Raw genomic sequence first — 16,092 nt, 5'->3', positions numbered from 1 at the left:
CTTTTACTAGCTTCAGCTGCTAAGACAGCTGCAGCCGTTTCTGGACCAGGATAGCCTGACCACTGTTGTCCACGCACTGGTAACCTCCAGGTTGGATTACTGTAATGAGCTCTATGTGGGGCTGCCCTTGAGGTTGGTCCAGAAGCTGCAGCTGGTGCAAAATGCGGTGGCAAGACTGCTCACTGGGGTAGGATATCGCCAACATGTCACCCCACTGCTGAAAGAATTGCACTGGCTGCCCATTTGCTACCGGGCCAAGTTCAAGGTTCTAGTTTTGATATACAAAGACCTATACAGCTTGGGACTGGGATACCTGAAAGACTGTCTTATCCCTTATATACCCAGTCGATCACTGAGCTCTGCAGGTGAAGGCCTCCTGCAGATACCATCTTATCAGGAGGTTCGTTCTGCACAACCTAGGAAACGGACGTTTAGTGTGGCAGCACCTACCCTGTGGAATTCCCTCCCCTTAAATATTAGACAGGTGCCATCTCTATCATCTTTTCGGCACCTATTGAAGACTTTCCTCTTTCAACAAGCCTTTTAAGTTGAGACCTATCCCAGTCTGCGTCTGTGTTGGAATTGCTTTTAATATGTTCTTAAACCTTTTTTAAATGTTTTTAATCTTATATGTATTGAAAGCTTTTTTAAAGTAACGTTTTTGAACATGTTTTGTTTTAATGTGTTTTAAAGTTTGTTTTTATGATGTTTTAATGTTTTTAGTGCTTTTGTTTGCCGCCCCGGGCTCCTGCGGGGAGGAAGGGGGGATATAATAATAATAATAATAATAATAATATATTTTAACCAAATATATTTTCAATCTGTTAAACTGTTTTGCCTTGTCAATTATTGCTATCCTTTTGTGCATTTTTACTCTCAATCAGCTCAATCCACTTATGAGAGTAAATTAGTAGAAGCAGGGGGAGGTAAAAGTCATACTAGGATCATGACAGAAAGAAACCAAATAATTATTTTGCCCATTCTAATGTAAGAAATATTCTAATTTTCCATAAATTTCTCATTTTTTTAATTTGCTCATTTAAGTCCCACCATTACTTGCTTAAGGATTGTTTTACTGCTATAGTTAGCCGCCCTGAGTACTATTGCAGAAAAATGGGGGTATAAATGAAAATAGATATGTAGCTTTAAGTCTTACCTCCACAACAAATTATAGCAGCCACAAAAAGAGATATATCACTATCATCTAACTCCAATGCGTTGAATTTCATTGCAAAATCAAACTTCGGTTCCATGATGTCACAAAAAGGCTTCCTTAAACTTTTGAGGAATTCTCGAGTTATAAAACCATTTCCGTAGGCTACTAGCATTCCATCTTTGTTCATTATGGAGGCCAACATGGCAAAAATGGCTTCATAGACTCCATATTTTAATAGGGTCACCTGATCATTCAAGTCTAGGTTAGAGAAGCCAGGAATAGATTTGGCAAATTCCGTAAGTTCTGTTACGGCCTCAACTGATGTACATTGGCAACAGTGGAAGATTCGGACTTCTGCCTCCTTGTTTTGTATTCCATTGGCTACCAGTTTTGCCACAAGTGTCTTCTCTGCCATACACAATGTATCCATATCATGTATAACAAATGGCTACAAAGAGAGAGTAATAGTAAGTATCATAACTATCTACAAATATATGAATAACAGCAACAGAATATACAAGGATACTAATACCAACAGAATAATTAAAGTACTTATTGAATGAATTTCTTCATAACCTGGTTTAATATTACAACATGTAAGATGGGATCCACCAATGTGACAGTTGTTTCAAGAATATTTTGATTTACTTACACAGTTAGTCGCACAGTCTAAATAAGATTTAAGACAATGGCGCGCAATTTGCAGCCTTGGACACCATATCTCACAACATTCCCAAAGGTACCCCAATTCCCAGGAGCAGATTTTCAAAGGGCTGCAGAGGCATGCCAATGGCTTTGTAGCCAAAATGCCCCCACCCACAAGCAAGAGGGAGACATCTGTGAGCATGGGTGGACCCCAGGATTTGGAGACTTTTTTTAAAAAAAATGAAACCACCAATGGCCCAGCATGCAAGGAGGGGTAGGGGAAGAACTAAGCTCATGTGTATGCTCATGGGGGGTGGGGAGCAGGAGAGAAGGCACTTAGAGTGAACGCAGAAGTGAGGAAGGCAGTCAACCAAGCCACCTGCTAACGACACAAGCAGCATTCAAAATGGCAAATGAATAGGTTCTTGTATTGAGGGAAGAGAAAGCAAGACAACTGGTGGGGAAACGAAAAGAGGGACATGGAGAACATAACTGCAGGAACACACAGGAGATATAGCACAAATGTGCACATTTATTTATTTGGCTGGGGGGAAAAGGTTATTTTTTTTTAAAGGCACTATAAAAAATAAAGAGAAAAAGGCTATAAATACCAGGATAATCGTTAAGATGAGGAAGATCATATGTTTTCAATTCAGACCAATCCAGTAGTGGGCAGCCAGCTGGTATATGCAGGGTGACATTGCTCACCTGGCTTCTCAATGCTGAGCGTCATTACCCATTACAAGAGGGTACTATGCGAGCATGGCAACAGGTGCATGATTGTCACCATGCCTGCCCCGCGCCTCACTCCTCTCTTCTCAGTAACAGGCAGTGATGCTCAATGTTGAGAGGTCAGGTGAGCCAATGCCGCCCTCCTGCACCACCCTCTACTGGACCAGTCACTACACTTTGTGGCAGCTAGTGATCATTGGGACTGGTGGGAAGGCAGGGAGACCAACAGTCAGTGGAACCTGAGCCAGTGACTGGCAGAGCCCATCCTTCTCCCTGCCAAGTTCTACAGAGGGGAACACTGAAATCAAGGAGGTAGAAGCTGGCAGGCATTGCCACCCCCTGGAGTGCTAATAAGAAAGAAAGCAGGCAGGGGGAGGCTGGCCGAGGCCAAACTGAGGTTGGTAGGGCAGTGTGCCATTAGTCCTAATGGACCAACCACCACTGATTACACTCCTTGTTCCTCTTTAAATGATGTAAAGATTCTTCAGCAACACAGGCCAGGAGCGAAGGGCTGCAAAGGAACAAAAGGTGGTCATGGAATCTCTTTTGGATTCAACACTCTTCTACATTTCCCAGATGAAAAGGGGAGCCCTGATGTGCAATTACAGTATCCCTATTCTCACACCCAGAATCACTGCCTGAGCTCTTCACCTTCCTGCTATGACGCACAGTGGGTGTTGTCACCTGGCTCTTGCATGTTGTGATCTTTTATTATGCGATCATAGCTGGCTGAGCACTAATTTAAAAGCAAATAGAATGCGTATTATTTTATAACTTCCTATAATTATATTTTTGTAAGTGTCACATTTACAGAAAGGGGAGCTCTGGTGACCCATGGGGGGCAGCTTTAGCAACCTGCGGAGGAGGAGGAGAGGGCAGCTTCAGCAACCCATGGGGGGGGAGGAGAAGCTCTGGCAGGGTGGGCAAGCAAAGCAAGCAGGGGTGGTAGCCTCTACTATTGTAAGAAAATCAAAAGGTTCTAATTTACTTTTTTCAGATAACAATCCCTAGGAAGTGTATATATTTATGGGCAGTGTATATATTTATGGGCAGAGTTCCAAAGGGGTGCTAAAATTAGCATGTAGTGGTGATATCCAACTAAGTTATAGCTCAAACAGACTCACTGAAACTAATGAATAAGTTATTTAACTCCATTGATTTCAGTAGGTCTACTCTGAGTATGTCTAATGTTAGATAACACCCTAAAAAGTTTTTATTGACTTCATTCTGTTTTCCAGGAATGCAAAAGGTTAGGTGGGGACAAATGCCCATCTTCCACTGTTTCCCAGCCTGCTGCCTTATTAAGTAACCCACTGGAGGGTGTTGCTGTCAGTGCACGTATGACGGCCCTTGCTGCGTGTCCCAGTCCCACTGACCCCACTCCCTTGGCTGCTTGTCAAAAAAAAAGTCTTTCCCTCCTTAGACAGGTCTTGTCGTAGGAGAGCTGTGCATGCTCCCCTGCACAGGGAGCTATGTGGTTGCAGTGGCGTGCCCATTGTCCTCCCTTGTGTGTGTTTGTGCCATAACAGTGCTTTGGCATAGCATAAGTGGATTCCAATTCCTGCTCAGGCCTGCAGTTGGGGGGAGGGGTGTATGGGGTACTGCAGTACCAGGCTGAGAGTCAGTAGAAGGCCTGCACTCTGAGCTTTCATAAAAAAATTTAAAAGGCAGACAGCAAAACATGCAGACACCATTCTAACCAATTGCCTCTCAGTGTTTTTAGCCAATGAGTGACATCAGAGCTATACTGATGAGTGTCATAAAGAAAACTAGGGTCACCAATGCACCAGGAAGAAAAATGGCTTCAATATTAACTAGGATGTCTTTTCTCTAGCCTTCCTGGTTTACTGTAAAGCTGTTTTTTCACCTTCCTGGTACAGAAATGACTGCTGTATAGACAAAACAATGGCAAAATTCAGAATTTTTAGTGTAGCTGTGACTGGACAATAACATGCAGGGCTCCCGACTGGGGGGGTACAGATGTGCTGAGCCCTAAGCCAGCAGAAGCCCTTGCACTCTTAGCTTTCATTCTTTTTAAAAGTAAGCCAATCAGACATCCACGAAGAAAGATAGAAAGCAAAATGGGGAGACAACTGGCTAAGGCTTCAACAGGCAGCAATACCGCCAAGGAGGCTTAATGTTGAGAAGCAATCAGAGGGAGGAATGCTAAAAACCCCCACCTGGGACTCAGGGGAGGACCTCCCAGAGCAGCAGAAAAAATGGGGAGCTGGTTGTTGCTGCTGCTAGCCTGATGGAGGACAAAAGGGAGTCTGCCTGTGTAATGGGGTATGTTTAAGAGCTTTGCTCAGTCTCTACATTATTTCATTCACTCCCTAAGTGGGCTGCCTTCACCATATAAAACACAACTGGCTGGCTTTGGTATGTTTGACTGGTAAGTTAACTCCTTTGAAACAAACGAGGCTTGCTTTCTACTTAGGAAATTTTGTGACATGCAATGGCCTGCCCCCTCACCGTTTTCTAATTTCCCCATACAGCAATGGTTGGTCTGCTTGTTATCACTGGGCTGTTAGCAACTACAACCATAAAATCATCAAACACCTTACAGCTGCAGCAAGTTAAAATGTTTGTAGGTTGTACTTTAACATAAGGATACTTTCTTTTTGTTTGTCAAGGTTGGCAAAAAGTGTGTGTGGGGGAGAGAGAAACAACACATTTGTAGAGTATTTGTCGCTTATTGTATATTTGCACGTTGTTTTCCTCTCAGGAGTTCAAGGCTGTGTACGCTGTCTTACCCTCCCCCCCCCTTTTACTTGCGTAACAGGCCTGTGAGGTAGGCTAGGTAGAAGTTGGTAGTTCAGACACCAAAGTTGTGACACTCTATGAAAGAGTATTTTTGGCTTGTTGTTATTTATCAGGATTGGCAACCTTTTTTGTGTTTTGTGTTGGTATTTTGCTTCAAATATCAAGACTACAAAATGTCACAGCAAGGGGACTGCCTTTCTAGCTTCGTGCATGTTTATTTCTCTTTACATGATCTGTGGATGACATTACATATTTGTATCTTGCTTTTCCTCTCAGTACCTCAAGGCTGTGTATATTATTTATCCCCTCCCTCTTCTTATCTTTGCAACAGTCCTGTGAGATAGACGAGGCTAAGGTCAAACATGTACATAAACAGCAAATCTTGCCAACAGATTGCTGGAGGGATCAGGAGGGCCAATCCACATCAGGTGTACTGGGACCAGAAAATCCTGTTGGCGACCCTGGTAGCATGCCCACCAAAAGCAAAATATAGCAGCCAAGACAGGGATTCATGCTATTTCTAACTCCAGTTTAAGTTTTTAAGAGAAAAAACTATTTTTTCTGAGTATACATTTTTAAACTTGCTAATGTTATCTTGGTAACGCAAATGAAGCCCATCATCAGCACATCCCTACTGCAGGGGGAGAGGACTGTGTTTGAGAGCACATCAGTGACATCAGCCCTGCAAAGCAGTCCAGTGTGGCCGTTCATTCGGCCAGATAGGCGGCCTAAAAATAAAATTTTATTTTTTATTTTTTATTTTTTTATTATATTGTTTGGGATAGCTGAGAATCAGTATTGTTATGACAATCCTACCAAGTCGACAGGAATAAACAAATCTGTCAATTTCAATTTATTTCAATTTCTCATTTTCCAATCTTAAGGTCAGCGATCCACATTTCTGCATTAGTTTGCATTTTTTTTTTAAAAAAAAGTCCTCATGAAAATTTAAGGTGAATTACTCCTAATATACACGTTTGTATGCAATCTTGCCTAATATATACATTTTTGAAAAGTATTTTCCCTAAAATAATGATTATGTTATTTTCACTACTATACATACTTCATATGCATTTTATACACATTTTATCTCAGTATATCCATTTTTTTTACATGTTATTTGGCTGTAGAACTGCACTGCAAAATTTGGAGGAGTGTGGATTTTGAAGGATGGCTGTGGTTCAGTGTGGATATTGTTTCAGAAAGTGCAAATTAGGTAGATTCACCTTTAGATGTGAACAGAATCAAATTTCTCTCCCGTTCCTAAGTGTAGTTCTGTGTTAGCCAGTCTCTTGGGGGGGGTGTGTGCATGTATGCGTACACACCTGTGTGTATGTGTCCAGAGAAATATAGTTGGGGGCAGCAGCAAAATGGGAGGAAGGAGGTGGTTAAATGCTTCTCCACCTTTGAGGAAAAATAGGGAGATTTTCCTGGGTAGGCTGCTTCTAGTATGAACATCTAAAATGATACATTAATTTTAAAAGTTCAAATCCTTTTCAATCAAAAAAGAAAAGAAAGGGATGACTGACTTGTGCTGATGGCATTGCTTCAGTTATGAGGTATAAAAGTAACCACAACTAATGTTCTTTGAATACGCTGTTTGCTTTTTAACAATTTAATCTTGAATGTATCCAAGCATAGACATTTGAGTTTAGTTGCTGTACATCTTAAATTTCTTTCGCACCACCCCATCTAATATATCATGCTTTGTATTGAAATGTATGTAGCATATACCCAGCCTAAGATCTATTGATGAAAGTCCCACTGTAACAACTGATATAAGATACTTGAGTTCTTTTCAGAGTTTAGGGCTGGCATTGTGAGAGAGTGGAGCTCTTATACCTTTAACACAGGTAAGGGAGAAGGCGGCAGGCAAAAATACAACAGGTCAAGCCTTTTCTAATTATCAAAAAGCTTCATCTGATGGCATTGTATCTGTCAGATTTTATTCGTGTGTGCCCCGCAATTTATTTTTTCTGTGGATCAATGGTCCTTCAGAGTAAAAAGGTTTCCTACTCCTTCCTTATATTTACAACAGGGATCCACATAGGGATAAGGTGTCACCTGACCTGGTAACAGTCTTCCCTACTGTGGTGAGATTTACTTCTAAATGTGCATCTATACATGGAAATTAACATATGCAAATTATATGCAAATGTGCTCATATTTTGAGGGGAGGGGGCCCAACCTGCATTCAGTGTACTTGGCCCAGAAAATTCTCTTAGCATGCTTGCTCTGGCATGTAGGAAGAATGTTCATGGACAGGCAGTACTGGAGACCTTGCTAGGGGGAGGATGCTTTGCCATTATTGCATACGTTGCAATGCAGGGCATGTGCTGAGGGCGTGCCTCAATCAGTGCAAGCTCATTTGCAGCATGTGGGTGTTGTCACTGGCCCAATTCCTGATCAGTGGGATGTGGCAGTGTATATATTTGTCTTGTTGTTTTTCTGATGTGCTTGTATTTTCTGGTCATGTATTTTTTCTCTCCCCGGCTGAATGGGCATAGAGTTTGAAGGCTCTTTCACCAGCGTAACAGTGATGTATCACCACACCCAGCATAAGGCAAGTATAGAATTGCTAAATGTGACTGCAGTCCTATATCATTTATCTGGAAAGAAGCCCCAATGAAATTAATGGGATTTGCTTCTGAGCAATCATATACAGAACTGCACTGTAAGTGTAGTTAATTGGTCCTCCCAAATCAAATATTTCAGTTCCGTGTCGTAAAGTTTCCAAATCTAGAAAACCCCACATCACTGGCACTATTATCACTATGGATTTTATTTATTTATTTATTACTTTTCCCATTAAAAACTGGCCACTATGACAAAATCACAACTTGCTTTTGAAAATCACTCTTTTAAAACCAGATAACTATATGCCACCAGGGATTGCTTTTTATTTTCGTATTATTCTTTTTTAACAGCTAATTCTTTCTTGGGCTCACAGAAAGCGTGTTTCTTGGTAACCTGGCAGACAGACTGTAGGAATGCAGTACTTATGGGCCCAGGCGATGGTCTGAAGGCACCTGAGGCCAGCTCCCTGCTGAAGCTAAGCAGGGTCAGGTCTAGTCAGTGCCTGGATGGGAGACCACCTGGGAACCATATGTAAACCGACTTGGGTTTCTATCATGAAAAGAAAGGTGGGACATAAATGTAATAAATAAATAAACTCACCAGTGTGTAATAAGCAGTCACATGATACTGACCACTGTTTAAAAGGCAATTAATGAAGTCTTCTTGTACTAACTTGATTTATATGTACAGTATACATTGTCTAAATAGTTTCACAGTTAAATTACTAATGCGATTTAAAAATAATATGACCTTTAACACAACAGAGGGTGGGGAATCACTGGAAGACCTCTTTAATTCAAATGGACACTCATTAGACACGCCACCTTTAAATGGTAAAATAAAAATTCCAAATTCTTTTCAATTGCAGGTCTTCCTTTTTTCTTTTGAAGTAAATACAATTAGAGTAGAGAAGAATAATGTAAAGCAGTGGTGTCATTTCACACCATTTTAAACTAGATGCTGTAACTGTAGTATAACTGAGGCATCCTTGAATGAAAGGAAAGAAGGTTGTTTAACTTTGGCTGGATTGTGACATTAGTGTTTTTAGTTAATTTAATTTTGGACAAAGTTAAGCACTTACATGCTTAAAAGAGAGGAAGGAGGGAAAACCATCCTTAGGGCATGATCCAGCCAAAAGATAAGCACTTCTAAATCCTGTTGGACTTGTAAGACAAAAGTATTTTGTTTCCGGGTACCAAACAGATAAATTTTCATAGATCTCCTGTAGATTTCTTCCCCTCCCCTTTCCTCTCTTCCTCTCACCTCCAATCCAAAACATCCTAGCCTGGTATGGCCACAGCACAAAACAGCTAGGCCAAAAGTAAATGGGAAAATTCTTGGTGGGCCCAATATAGCATATAGGCTGTAAGTGGCTTTTCCTTCCCACCCGCCTGTTGGCTATACTACACATGACAAGAGAGATCCATAATTAAACCTCCAAACATCTTTTTCTCTCTTAAGTTTAAAAGCAGTCACAGAGGTTTCATACCATATTACATCCAGCCCATTTACAGCTGCTTACTTCTATTGAAATGGCTAAATACACAGACGAACAACATTAATTCAAAAGGCCAGTAGTTACAAAGTTCCAGTCCCTAGGAAAGCTTTCATCTCACGTGAACAAAGCTATGCGTATATTCTTTTAAATTATTTTTTTATGCTGTGGTTTTACATTGTATGATTTTTGTCTTTCTGCTTTGGTTTGTTTTACTGTCATTTTAACTTTATGTAAACTGTCCTGGAAACTTGTTGAAGGCAAGGTATAAATCCTTAAAATAAATAAATACAAAATAAATAAGTCTGTCACCTGATAAAAAGAAACTTTGATTGATCATACAAATTTTAATAAACTAAATAATTAGTCATTTAAGTCCACATAAATGTGCATAGGATGAAATTTCTGAACAAAATAAATTTTGAAGAAAACACACATTCCTTTGTTTTTTAAATAATGCATGTCACCACAGAAGCATTTCCTCCTGAGAGAAGGCAGAATGCCTCTTCTACCATCTCTCACATCTTGTCTTATATGTACATTAGTTCACCGTTTGCTTAGTTTGTGTGTGCGTGTGCATTCAATTCTATTATAGTAAATACTTACTGGATTGTTACTGGTTTTTCCCGCAAGTATGAGTCTGGCTTTGACCTTGTTCATATTAAAGTTTTTCAAATACGCTTCATAAATTCTCTTGGCAAGTGATTTAAGATCTGCGATTTCAGAATTTTCTACACAATGATCACCTGTTAGAATTTCAGCTTTCAGCTTTGCCTTCTCTGACCTTGGCATCCGTCCAAATCGAATTGCTGAGGGGAAAACATGCATTTAAAGTGGAACAACAACATATATATTTGTTCTCCAATTGTGAGCCTGATTTTAAGTGTCATTGTGCAAGCACATCAGGATCGTAGCACCAGCAGCACTAGCCTAGACCATGCCCATACGATGAGTGAGACCCCCTTCCTATTTGTGACCCATGAGGAGTTCAGGATACCCAGTTTGCAGGTATTTCACACATCTTTCTGGGAAAAGCCTACTCAAGCCCATCTGAAGCAGGGGAATGGCTAGATCTGTCCTAGTTTTTCCAGCCTTCCTTAACAGCTAACCCACAACTCCTTAATTCGTATGAACTGCTAGAAAATTGGTGCCAAACTCAGAGAGGAGAAATAGAGGAGGTGTGCAGGAGAAAGAAGCAATGCAAAAACAGAGACAGAAGAAAGGGAAGGGAAGAAAGATGAGGCTTCAGAGAAACCTGTGGCATAGGGAAAGAAAAAGTAGTAACATTAGAGAGCAGAGTGTTGTATGGTGTTAAGGAGAAAAAAGAATGGTAGTACTTCAGGGAGAAGAGTCAAGTGTGCGTTATGGAGTACAAAAAAATAGGATGTTAATGTAGTGAGTTCCAAGACACTGTATAAAACTGCAACACAAACACCTTCCACAGATAAGTGGAAATATCAGAAACATCTTTCTTAAATTATTAAAACTAGAAGTGGCTTATTTGACTTGTGCATCACCAAACTAGACTACAGCCTAATAAAGCAACCATCAGTATTGTCCCTCCCTAAACCAAATCCCTACCTGGACCAACAACACATACATAGCCAGCCGGTTGACGCAGAACCTAACAACAACTCAGACACTGGTTTGCTCCCAGCCTTTTCTGGTCTCTCAGCCCTGCAGCTTGGATGTTCAGTGGCAACTGACAATCTTTTCTCCATGTCCATTTAATGAGAATGGTTTACCTTCAGATTCAAACCTAGCAAAATCCTGTGACCTGTTGTAGCACTTTTACACCATGATTTCAATCATCTGTGAATTTTAATTGTAGCATTCAGTGAGTGAAAAGCATGAAACTGATCAGAGGCTTCTTTCCCTTTGCTACCTTATGTCATGGCCAGAGTTAAGACTATTGTGCTGCATACCAATGTCTGCAATTCCTCAGTAAACATCATTTTGCATGTCTTTGTCTTTTGACATTCAACTCTTCTAATAATGGGTTAGACTCAAAGATTGGGCAACAGAAAGAAAACAGCATTCAACAAATGCTTGTGCAAAATTTCATGCAGTGTTACATTAAGTAGGCTCCTGCAGTAGTTAAATAATAATAATAATAAAATTTAATTTATGTGTCGCCTATCTGGCCGATGGCCACTCTAGGCGACGTACATGTAAACAGTTAAAACACAATGGGATAAAATACATTAATACAATATATAAACAATACAGCAGCAACAACAATACTAGTGCAGGGTAAGAGGCATTTCAGTCATAGAAGTTAACCCTCCCCGGAAATCCCAAAGGCCTGTTGAAAGAGCCAGGTCTTTAAGGCTTTACGAAATACATTTAGGGAAGAGGCGTGCCGTAGATCTTGTGGGAGGGAGTTCCAGAGGGTGGGGGCTGCCACTGAGAATGCCCTCCTGCTTGTGCAAGTAGTTCTCTTGCTCCTGCTTGTGCAAGTAGTTTCACTTTTCTAGCATGAGATATAGAACAATATTTGCATGAGCAGAAGATGTCTTCCATATATATATAAAGGCATATTTGGATCCAACCCATTTTTGCTTTAGCCCTGCACTCACGTAAGATTTGATTACATGAGGCTGCAGCCCACCTCTTCTCTTGCCCTCTCCCTGGATGCCCTTCCCTTCCCTTTCTTCCTCCCCTTCTCCCACCCCCTCCCCACCTCTTTTTTGCTTTTTCTGTTCTCAACAGTTGTTAAAATTGTTTATGAATATTAAGATTTTCAGTAAAGAAGAATAAAACAGCACCCTATCCATGGTGAATCATTGTCCAACTGGATTATGGTTGAGGTAAAACAAAAATTATGGTCACTCTTACCTACCATTATGAGACATTCCAACCGAAAGGCACTTTTGAAAACGACAGTATTGGCATTTATTACGATTCTTTTTCTGAATTTTGCAGTAGCGATCACACCTGTCATATGTAAGTTTTAGTCTGATTGTTCGCCTAAAAAAGCCCTGTGGAAGGTTTAATGGAAACAAGATATTAGCATGTAATAAAAAGCTTTTAAAATGTGAACTGCAAAGATAAGGCTGCAATCCTAAACCTAGTTTTTAGGAGAAAACGCTCTGAAGACAATAGAACTTATTTCCAAGTAAAAAATGCCTAGGATTACGCTATAGGTTTTAGTTTCTTTTATTGCCTATGCAGCTATTTGTAGATGTTAGAGTAATAGACCAATTGTATGTACCAATTAAATGTAAGCATAATACTACAATGTGAAAGACTCTTGCTCTGATGAACACATCCACCTACAGCTAACAGGAACAGACAATCCAGATTTTTCAGGTATTTAATTGTTTCCACCATTATTTTTTATTCCAAATTATATATATATAAAAAAGAAAAATAAAGAAAAAAAGGAGTCAAACTGAAACACCTTCCCCATCAGCTCACATGAACAATACAATAACCATCAATACATCCATCTTTCAAATAAACATGTATACAGTAAAACAACATAAATTTAGTTTTCCTGTGTAGCAGGACCATAGTTTTTTAGAGGTTTTCTAAGAGATTTTCAGAAATCACTAAAATTATCAAAAAAAGCATTAAAAACAATTAATTTTTTTCAAAACAACTAAAACAGCAATAGACTAAAAAAATATTAAATTTTGTTAAATAAAAAAATAAATAAAATCTTACAGTGTGATCCTAACCATACCCAGAAGTAAGGCTTACTGAATTCAAAGGGGCTTACTCCCAGGTAAGTGGAGTTAGGATTGCTAACTTTACAAAGCTCCTCTCAATGTGACTTAACTGCTGGTTTTTAGAAATTATTTTTTACTTTTAATTCAACAGCTCTAAAGCAACTAATTTGCTATTCTGCAATATCATTATACAGATAATATTGTTGACAATACCTTACAACCTTCACAAGCGTGGACTCCATAATGGTAACCTGAAGCTTTATCGCCACATATTCTACATTCAATATTTAATGTTGCACTCGGCAGTTCATCTTTGCTGCCTGGAACACTGGCAAAATGCACAGATGAAGGACTTGATGCTGGTGAGAGAGAGTCTGAAAATAAAAGAGGCAATGTTAGCAAATACTATCATTTCCCATACTAGCACACTCAGGTGATTGAGAACCTACCAGTTTGGAAACAAAATGGGACAATGCAAAGTAAAGCCGTGACTTCTGTATACTTGGGGGACCCCAAGGAATGCAAAAGAGCGTAATTTGTAAACTTGTGAATATAATTGGTCCAACAGATTTAGCTGAGCATACTCTGGATTTGGTTTTCTCAGCTGACCAGGGAGAGAACGATCAGAAGGTGGAGAATATTTAACAGTCCCTGTGTCATGGTCAGATTACCACCTGGTGCGTTTTAGATTTACAGTGGCCTTTTCTCTTTTCTGTTGACTTCCTGGTTCATCTGTGGACTACAGAGATGACCTGGACAGTTGCCATGAGTGCACCTGAGCATCCTTCCTCAATTGAGTTCAGAAGGCTCAGTGGTATACCTCAGAGCTGAGAGCAATGATGCGAGAGGGGAGATAGCTTGCAGATAGAGAAAATCCCAGCAAATATTTGAACACTGGTACATGCTCATGTTCAAGCCTACTCAGTGGTGGTGAAGGCAGCAGAAAAAACTTACTTCTCTGCCTCCACTGCGGCCTCAGTTTGTCTTCCAGCAGAACTATTTAGAGTGGCTAAGTGCTTATTATATACTGGCCCTAGGGAGGTGTACACCATCTGCAGCCCACTGTGACATGCCACTAAGCATTTTAAGAATAAAATCCACCAGGATTTAGGCTCCCATCATTGGTGTTGATGATCCTAGTCAGGTGTCTGGAGTGCTTTCTTGTCCAATGTCATTAGATTAATTTTATTTGCTGTGGCCTGAGGACATGGACGTGGTACTTGGCTGGGTTCATGTAGTCACTTGTGTCTTGGACTCTTGCCCCTCACAGCTTCTAAAATCTGGTAGGAAGAGGACAGCTGGATGAGCCAGGGAGATAATCAATGCCTCATTTCAAGGAGAAGCTGCCTGAAGGAGGCAATGTTAAAACCATTCCTGAAGAAGCCTTCCCTGGACAATTTTAGACCAGTGGCAAATGTCCACTTTCTTGGCAAGGTTCTTCTTGACTGAGTAGTTGCCAACCAGATCCAGATGCTCTTGGGGGAATTCAGGAATGGTTTTTGTATGGAAACTGCTTTGGTTGCCCTGTATATTTGGAAGAGAGACGGGGAGCGTGACTCTGTTGATTCTCCTTGATCTCTCAGCAGCTTTCAATACCATCAACCATGGTATCCATCAGGGGCAACTGGGTATTGGGGGCACCCACCACACTGTGAAGGTTTGACTCATATGGCCAGCTCCAGAAGGTGGTTCTTGGGAAGTACTGCTTGGCTCCATGGGTTCTCCAGTATGGGGTCCCATAGAGGAATGTTCTGTCCCCCATGTTGTCAAATATCTACATGAAACCGCTGAATGGGGTCATACAGAGTTTTGGTGGGTGTTGTCATCAGTATGCTGATGACACACAGATCTATTTCTCCTTTTCATCAGATGTGCTGAATCAGTGCTTGGTTGTGATAATGGATCGAATGAGGGCCAATAAATTGAAATTTAATCCAGACAAGACTGAGATGCTGTAGGTCTTTGTCCAGCTGAGTGGTATGCTAGATGGGGTAGCACTCTCTCAGAGGGAGCAAGTTGACAGTTTGCAATTTCTGAATCTGTTACTGTCACTTGAGGCAGAGGTGGCCTTGGTGGTGTGGAATGACTTCTACCAGCTTAGGTTGGTGGCCTAACCATGATCCTATCTAGACAGAGATAATCTGGTTACAGTGCTCTGGTAACCTTAAGACTAGACTATTGCAATGCACTTGATGTGGGGCTGCCTTTGAAAACAGTTCAGAAGCTTCAATTAGCACAGAATGCAGCTGTCCAACTTTTGACAGGTTCAAAGTAAACAGTTCATACAACACCAATTCTGTTTCAGCTACACTGGCTGCCTCTTTGCTTCCAAACCCAATTCAAAGTGCTAGTTTTGACCTGTAAAGCTATTTATGACTCAGGACCCCAATATATTCTGGAACGCCTCACCCAATATGAACATACCTGAACCCTTAAATTTTTGTCTGAGACCCTCCTCTAGGTCCTTCCTCTGAGGGAGGCTCGGAGGGTGGCAACAAGAGGGCCTTTTCAGTTATGAATCTCTGTCTGTGAAATGCCCTCTCCACCTTTGCTGGCATCTTTTTGGTGCCAGGTAAAGACTTACCTTTTCCCCCAAGCCTTTGATGGACTAAACTCATTCTGTTCTATTGTTAGTGTGCTGCCAAAGCTTCCTATGGCTGTTATGGGGAGGCGCTTTTTTGGGGTATGTTGTATGAAAATGCTTCTGGATCCATCCCTGTCGCTAGAGGCCTAGTTGACCTTGGAGGCTAGGAGTGCTTTCGTTGGTAAGACAGCTACAGCCATTTCTGGTTCAAAATAGTCTGATCACTGTCATCCATGCGCTGATAAGCTTCAGGATAGATTTAGGCTGCTTTCACACATGGGGCTAATAGCGCTAGTTTAACGGATTAAAAAGGTAGTGCTTTGTCAAAAATCCCTTTCACACTGCAGTATCTGTTATACCGGCATTTTGCGCAACAGTCTTTCACACACAGAGCAGAGTTTTCCCCCTCCCTTCATTCGGCCTCATGACACCGGATGAGCAGGTCTTCATCTACCTTTGGTTTGAG

At 40.9% G+C, this 16,092-nt stretch overlaps 1 protein-coding gene across 6 annotated transcripts in view; it reads right to left on the bottom strand.

Moving 5' to 3' along the window:
* Positions 1–16,092, bottom strand: part of PPARA (peroxisome proliferator activated receptor alpha) — a 60,518-nt gene that overhangs the window by 8,843 nt on the left and 35,583 nt on the right. For all 6 annotated transcript variants that reach the window (XM_061582460.1, XM_061582457.1, XM_061582459.1 and 3 more), the window contains exons 4-7: positions 13,256–13,416; positions 12,211–12,349; positions 9,975–10,177; positions 1,157–1,604 (exon numbers count right to left, since the gene is read on the bottom strand). In XM_061582460.1, the coding sequence (XP_061438444.1) occupies positions 1,157–1,604; positions 9,975–10,177; positions 12,211–12,349; positions 13,256–13,416 (951 nt within the window). The remainder of the gene's footprint in view (positions 1–1,156; positions 1,605–9,974; positions 10,178–12,210; positions 12,350–13,255; positions 13,417–16,092) is intronic.

Source organism: Rhineura floridana, chromosome 8 (genome assembly GCF_030035675.1).
Source record: "Rhineura floridana isolate rRhiFlo1 chromosome 8, rRhiFlo1.hap2, whole genome shotgun sequence".
Classification (NCBI taxonomy): domain Eukaryota; kingdom Metazoa; phylum Chordata; class Lepidosauria; order Squamata; family Rhineuridae; genus Rhineura; species Rhineura floridana.
Note: the sequence above shows the minus strand (reverse complement) of the source record. Positions and strands in the feature narration are given on the sequence as shown.